Source organism: Dendronephthya gigantea, unplaced genomic scaffold, assembly GCF_004324835.1.
Source record: "Dendronephthya gigantea isolate DGI-Jeju-01 unplaced genomic scaffold, DenGig_1.0 001141F, whole genome shotgun sequence".
Lineage (NCBI taxonomy): Eukaryota > Metazoa > Cnidaria > Anthozoa > Malacalcyonacea > Nephtheidae > Dendronephthya > Dendronephthya gigantea.
The window spans coordinates 473-7,936 of NW_021164151.1; the positions used below are offsets into that span (position 1 = coordinate 473).

The 7,464-nt window shown below is 44.2% G+C and overlaps 1 protein-coding gene across 1 annotated transcript; it reads right to left on the minus strand.

The window, feature by feature from the left end:
* Nucleotides 1–255: 255 nt before the first annotated feature.
* LOC114545062 (ATP-dependent DNA helicase Q-like 3) lies at nucleotides 256–735 on the minus strand. The gene has a single exon (XM_028563452.1). It carries the CDS (start codon nucleotides 733–735, stop codon nucleotides 256–258), a length of 480 nt encoding a protein of 159 aa, XP_028419253.1.
* Nucleotides 736–7,464: the final 6,729 nt, after the last annotated feature.

A 7,464-nucleotide genomic window follows, 5' to 3' on the forward strand; every position in this document is an offset into this window, starting at 1 on the left:
ATAGATTTTTCAATGAAAAGGTACATTCACACTGTATTTTAGAAAAAAATTATGTATTTACCTTCTTTGCAAAAAGAACGAAGGAGAGCCAACTTTCCAAACGCACATCTAAATATATCGTTTGGTTTTCTTATCGAATGCAAACGTTTTTTCCTTGTTACATACCAAAAGATAAAATAAAAGTAAGTCTAAATTTCTGGATAATCATTCACACAAATACACGTTCTGATGCAGTGTTTGCAACCACATTTATGTTTACCTTTTTCCAGTCCAAGTTTCTACCGTGTGTGCTTCATCCACAACAATGCAACAAACTCTCTTATGAAGGTCTGACTGACGATCAAGAAGGAGGTTTTGAAATTTCGTCGTTAACACGTTTTCTGCCGAACCAAATAATACTTTAAAATCGCATCTTTCCAGATCCTCTTGTTGCAAACATTTAACGTCAGCTGCAGAGTAACCAGAAGAATGTAAAACAGTTATCTGGTCATCAATAATGCTTGAAAGAGGTGCAATGACGAGAACAACCGAACAACCATTCATTTCATTATCTTTCACACGTGAATATGTTTGGAAAATTCTACTTTTTCCAAAACCTGTTGGTAAAATGGCAAGGACATCTTCACCAAGTAGAAGTTTTTCAACAGCTTGCTCTTGCTCTTTCTTGAGATAGGGATCGATTGCCCGAATTTTGGACATTAGCTCTTTGTGATTTTCCTGCACAAGAGACGCCATTTTCCAACATTAAAATAATCCCCCGTGAAATAAATTTGCATATATTAAAAACAAGCCAATAGGATTTTACGGCCTCTGCCGGCCGCAAAACATGAAAAATACAGTGGCTTAACGGCAGGCTCTCCCTCAATGCTCCCCCCCAAAAAAAAATTCAAGCCTCCCCCTAACAGAAGAGCCTGCCACGCAGGCTACGGGACGGCCAAAAACAGATAAATACTGAGGTTGGCAGCAATATTTCGACGAATAATCGTCCGTGCATTCGCACTAGCGAATTTTTTTTTGACTGTTTTTGTGCACCCCGAGCAACGGGAAGCCCAAAAACAGATAAATACCGAGGTTGGCAGCAATATTTCAACAAAAAATTGTCCGCGCATGCGCACTAACGATTTTTTTTGACTGTTTTTGTGCACCGTGACCAACGGGACTGCCAAAAACAGATAAATACCGAGGTTGGCAGCAATATTTCGACGAAAAATCGTCCGCGCATGCGCACTAACGATTTTTTTTGATTGTTTTTTTGCACCGCGACCAACGGGACGGCCAAAAACAGATAAATACCGAGGTTGGCAGCAATATTTCGACGAAAAATCGTCCGCGCATGCGCACTAACGATTTTTTTTGACTGTTTTTGTGCACCGCGACCAACGGGACGGCCAAAAACAGATAAATACCGAGGTTGGCAGCAATATTTCAACGAAAAATCGTCCGCGCAGGCGCACTAACGATTTTTTTTGACTGTTTTTGTGCACCATGACCAACGGGACGGCCAAAAACAGATAAATACCGAGGTTGGCAGCAATATTTCAACGAAAAATTGTCCGCGCAGGCGCACTAACGATTTTTTTTTACTGTTTTTGTGCACCGTGACCAACGGGACTGCCAAAAACAGATAAATACCGAGGTTGGCAGCAATATTTCGACGAAAAATCGTCCTCGCAAGCGCACTAACGATTTTTTTTGATTGTTTTTTTGCACCGCGACCAACGGGACGGCAAAAAACAGATAAATACCGAGGTTGGCAGCAATATTTCGACGAAAAATCGTCCGCGCATGCGCACTAACGATTTTTTTTGACAGTTTTTGTGCACCGCGACCAACGGGACGGCCAAAAACAGATAAATACCGTGGTTGGCAGCAATATTTCGACTAAAAATCGTCCGAGCATGCGCACTAACGATTTTTTTTACTGTTTTTGTGAACCACGACCAACAGGACGCCCAAAAACAGATAAATACCGAGGTTGGCAGCAATATTTCGACAAAAAATCTTCCGCGCATGCAAGCTAACGATTTTTTTTTACTGTTTTTGTGCACCGCAACCAACGGGACGGCGAAAAACAGATAAATACCGAGGTTGGCAGCAATATTTCGACAAAAAATCGTCCGCGCATGCGCACTTACGATTTTTTTGACTATTTTTGTGCACCGCGAAAAACGGGACGGCAAAAAACAGATAAATACCGAGGTTGGCAGCAATATTTCAACGAAAAATCGTCCGCGCATGCGCACTAACGATTTTTTTTATTGTTTTTGTGCACCGCGACCATTGGGACGGCGAAAAAAAGATAAATACCGAGTTTGGCAGCAATATTTCGACGAAAATTCGTCCGCGCATACGCACTAACGATTTTTTTTGACTGTTTTTGTGCACCGCAATTAACGGGACGGCCAAAAACAGATAAATACCGAGGTTGGCAGCAATATTTCGACGAATGATCGTCCGTGCATTGGCACTAGCGATTTTTTTTTGACTGTTTTTGTGCACCCCGAGCAACGGGAAGCCCAAAAACAGATAAATACCGAGGTTGGCAGCAATATTTCGACAAAAAATCGTCAGCGCATGCGCACAAACGATTTTTTTGACTGTTTTTTTGCACCGCGACCAATGGGACGGCCAAAAACAGATAAATACCGAGGTTGGCAGCAATATTTCGACGAAAAATCGTCCGCGCATAGGCACTAAACGATTTTTTTACTGTTTTTTGCACCGCGAATAACAGACGGCCAAAAACAGATAAATAATGAGGGTGGCAGCAATATTTCGACGAAAAATCGTCCGCGCATGCGCACTAACGATTTTTTTTGACTGTTTTTGTTCACCACGACCAACGGGACGCCCCAAAACAGATAAATACCGAGGTTAGCAGCAATATTTCAACAAAAAATTGTCCGCGCATGCGCACTAACGATTTTTTTGACTGTTTTTGTGCACCGTGACCAACGGGACTGCCAAAAACAGATAAATACCGAGGTTGGCAGCAATATTTCGACGAAAAATCGTCCGCGCATGCGCACTAACGATTTTTTTTGATTGTTTTTTTGCACCGCGACCAACGGAACGGCCAAAAACAGATAAATTCCGAGGTTGGCAGCAATATTTCGACGAAAAATCGTCCGCGCATGCGCACTAACGATTTTTTTGACTGTTTTTGTGCACCGTGACCAACGGGACTGCCAAAAACAGATAAATACCGAGGTTGGCAGCAATATTTCGACAAAAAATCGTCCGCGCATGCGCACAAACGATTTTTTTTTGACTGTTTTTGTGCACCGCGACCAATGGGACGGCCAAAAACAGATAAATACCGAGGTTGGCAGCAATATTCGACGAAAAATCGTCCGCGCATGGCACTAACGATTTTTTTTACTGTTTTTGCACCGCGATAACGACGGCCAAAACAGATAAAAGAGGTTGGCAGCAATATTTCGACGAAAAATCGTCCGCGCATGCGCACTAACGATTTTTTTGACTGTTTTTGTGCACCCGACCAACGGGACGCCAAAAACAGATAAATACCGAGGTTGGCGGCAATATTTCGACAAAAATTGTCCGCGCATGCGCACAAACGATTTTTTTTGACTGTTTTTGCGCACCGCGACCAACGGGACGGCCAAAAACAGATAAATACCGAGGTTGGCAGCAATATTTCGACGAAAAATCGTCCGCGCATGCGCACTAACGATTTTTTTTACTGTTTTTGTGCACCGCGACCAACGGGACGGCCAAAAACAGATAAATACCGAGGTTGGCAGCAATATTTCGACGAAAAATCGTCCGCGCATGCGCACTAACGATTTTTTTTGACTGTTTTTGTGCACCGTGACCAACGGGACGCCCAAAAACAGATAAATACCGAGGTTGAACGCAATATTTCAAAAAAAATCGTCCGCGCATGCGCACTAACGATTTTTTTGACTGTTTTTGTGCACCGCGACCAACGGGACGGCCAAAAACAGATAAATACCGAGGTTGGCAGCAATATTTCGACGAAAAATCGTCCGCGCATGCGCACTAACGATTTTTTTTTACTGTTTTGTGCACCGCGACCAACGGACGGCCAAAAACAGATAAATAATGAGGTTGGCAGCAATATTTCGACGAAAAATCGTCCGCGCATGCGCACTAACGATTTTTTTTGACTGTTTTTGTACCGCACGACCAACGGGACGGCCAAAAACAGATAAATACCGAGGTTGGCAGCAATATTTCGACGAAAAAATCGTCCGCGCATGCGCACTAACGATTTTTTTTACTGTTTTTGTGCACCGTGACCAACGGGACGCCAAAAACAGATAAATACCGAGGTTGGCAGCAATATTTCGACGAAAAATCGTCCGCGCATGCGCACTAACGATTTTTTTTGATGTTTTTTGCACCGCGACCAACGGGACGGCCAAAAACAGATAAATACCGAGGTTGGCAGCAATATTTCGACGAAAAATCGTCCGCGCATGCGCACTAACGATTTTTTTGACTGTTTTTGTGCACCGCGACCAACGGGACGCCCAAAAACAGATAAATACCGAGGTTGGCAGCAATATTTCGACGAAAAATCGTCCGCGCATGCGCACTAACGATTTTTTTTGACTGTTTTTGTGCACCGCGACCAACGGGACGGCCAAAAACAGATAAATACCGAGGTTGGCAGCAATATTTCGACGAAAAATCGTCCGCGCATGCGCACTAACGATTTTTTTTACTGTTTTTTGCACCGCGAAACGGACGGCCAAAAACAGATAAATACCGAGGTTGGCAGCAATATTTCGACGAAAAATCGTCCGCGCATGCGCACTAACGATTTTTTTGACTGTTTTTGCACCGCGACCAACGGGACGCCAAAAACAGATAAATACCGAGGTTGGCAGCAATATTTCGACGAAAAATCGTCCGCGCATGCGCACTAACGATTTTTTTTGACTGTTTTTGTGCACCGCGACCAACGGGACGCCAAAAACAGATAAATACCGAGGTTGGCAGCAATATTTCGACGAAAAATCGTCCGCGCATGCGCACTAACGATTTTTTTGACTGTTTTTTGCACCGCGACCAACGGACGGCCAAAAACAGATAAATACCGAGGTTGGCAGCAATATTTCGACGAAAAATCGTCCGCGCATGCGCACTAACGATTTTTTTTGACTGTTTTTGTGCACCGCGACCAACGGGACGGCCAAAAACAGATAAATACCGAGGTTGGCAGCAATATTTCGACAAAAAATCGTCCGCGCATGCGCACTAACGATTTTTTTGACTGTTTTTGTGCACCGCGACCAACGGGACGGCCAAAAACAGATAAATACCGAGGTTGGCAGCAATATTTCGACGAAAAATCGTCCGCGCATGCGCACTAACGATTTTTTTTACTGTTTTTTGCACCGCGAAACGACGGCCAAAAACAGATAAATACCGAGGTTGGCAGCAATATTTCGACGAAAAATCGTCCGCGCATGCGCACTAACGATTTTTTTTGACTGTTTTTGTGCACCCCGACCAACGGGACGCCAAAAACAGATAAATACCGAGGTTGGCAGCAATATTTCGACGAAAAATCGTCCGCGCATGCGCACTAACGATTTTTTTTGATTGTTTTTGTGCACCGACCAACGGGACGCCAAAAACAGATAAATACCGAGGTTGGCAGCAATATTTCGACGAAAAATCGTCCGCGCATGCGCACTAACGATTTTTTTTGACTGTTTTTTGCACCGCGACCAACGGGACGGCCAAAAACAGATAAATACCGAGGTTGGCAGCAATATTTCGACGAAAAATCGTCCGCGCATGCGCACTAACGATTTTTTTTGACTGTTTTTTGCACCGCGACCAACGGGACGGCCAAAAAAGATAAATACCGAGGTTGGCAGCAATATTTCGACGAAAAATCGTCCGCGCATGCGCACTAACGATTTTTTTTGACTGTTTTTGTGCACCGCGACCAACGGGACGGCCAAAAACAGATAAATACCGAGGTTGGCAGCAATATTTCGACGAAAAATCGTCCGCGCATGCGCACTAACGATTTTTTTTGACTGTTTTTGTGCACCGCGACCAACGGGACGCCCAAAAACAGATAAATACCGAGGTTGGCAGCAATATTTCGACGAAAAATCGTCCGCGCAGGTGCGCTAACGATTTTTTTTGACTGTTTTTGTGCACCGCGAAACGGGACGGCAAAAACAGATAAATACCGAGGTTGGCAGCAATATTTCGACGAAAAATCGTCCGCGCATGCGCACTAACGATTTTTTTTACTGTTTTTGTGCACCGCGACCAGGGACGGCCAAAAAAGATAAATACCGAGTTGGCAGCAATATTTCGACGAAAAATCGTCCGCGCATGCGCACTAACGATTTTTTTTGACTGTTTTTGTGCACCACGAGCAACGGGACGGCCAAAAACAGATAAATACCGAGGTTGGCAGCAATATTTCGAAGAAAAATCGTCCGCGCATGTGCACTAGATTTTTTTTGACTGTTTTTGTGCACCCGACAACGGGACGCCAAAAACAGATAAATACCGAGGTTGGCAGCAATATTTCGACGAAAAATCGTTCGCGCATGCGCACTAACGATTTTTTTTGACTGTTTTTGTGCACCGCGACCAACGGGACGGCCAAAAACAATAAATACCGAGGTTGGCAGCAATATTTCGACGAAAAATCGTCCGCGCATGCGCACTAACGATTTTTTTTTACTGTTTTTTGCACCGCGAAAACGCGGCCAAAAACAGATAAATACCGAGGTTGGCAGCAATATTTCGACGAAAAATCGTCCGCGCATGCGCACTAACGATTTTTTTTTTACTGTTTTTGTGCACCGTGACCAACGGGACGGCCAAAAACAGATAAATACCGAGGTTGGCAGCAATATTTCGACGAAAAATCGTCCGCGCATGCGCACTAACGATTTTTTTGTGCACCGCGACCAACGGGACGGCAAAAAACAGATAAATACCGAGGTTGGCAGCAATATTTCGACGAAAAATCGTCCGCGCATGCGCACTAACGATTTTTTTGACTGTTTTTGTGCACCGCGACCAACGGGACGGCCAAAAACAGATAAATACCGAGGTTGGCAGCAATATTTCGACAAAAATCGTCCGCGCATGCGCTAACGATTTTTTTTACTGTTTTTGTGCACCGCGACCAACGGGACGGCCAAAAACAGATAAATACCGAGGTTGGCAGCAATATTTCGACGAAAAATCGTCCGCGCATGCGCACTAACGATTTTTTTTGACTGTTTTTGTGCACCGCGAAACGGGACGGCAAAAAACAGATAAATACCGAGGTTGGCAGCAATATTTCGACGAAAAATCGTCCGCGCATAGGCACTAACGATTTTTTTTACTGTTTTTTGCACCGCGAATAACAGACGGCCAAAAACAGATAAATAATGAGGTTGGCAGCAATATTTCGACGAAAAATCGTCCGCGCATGCGCACTAACGA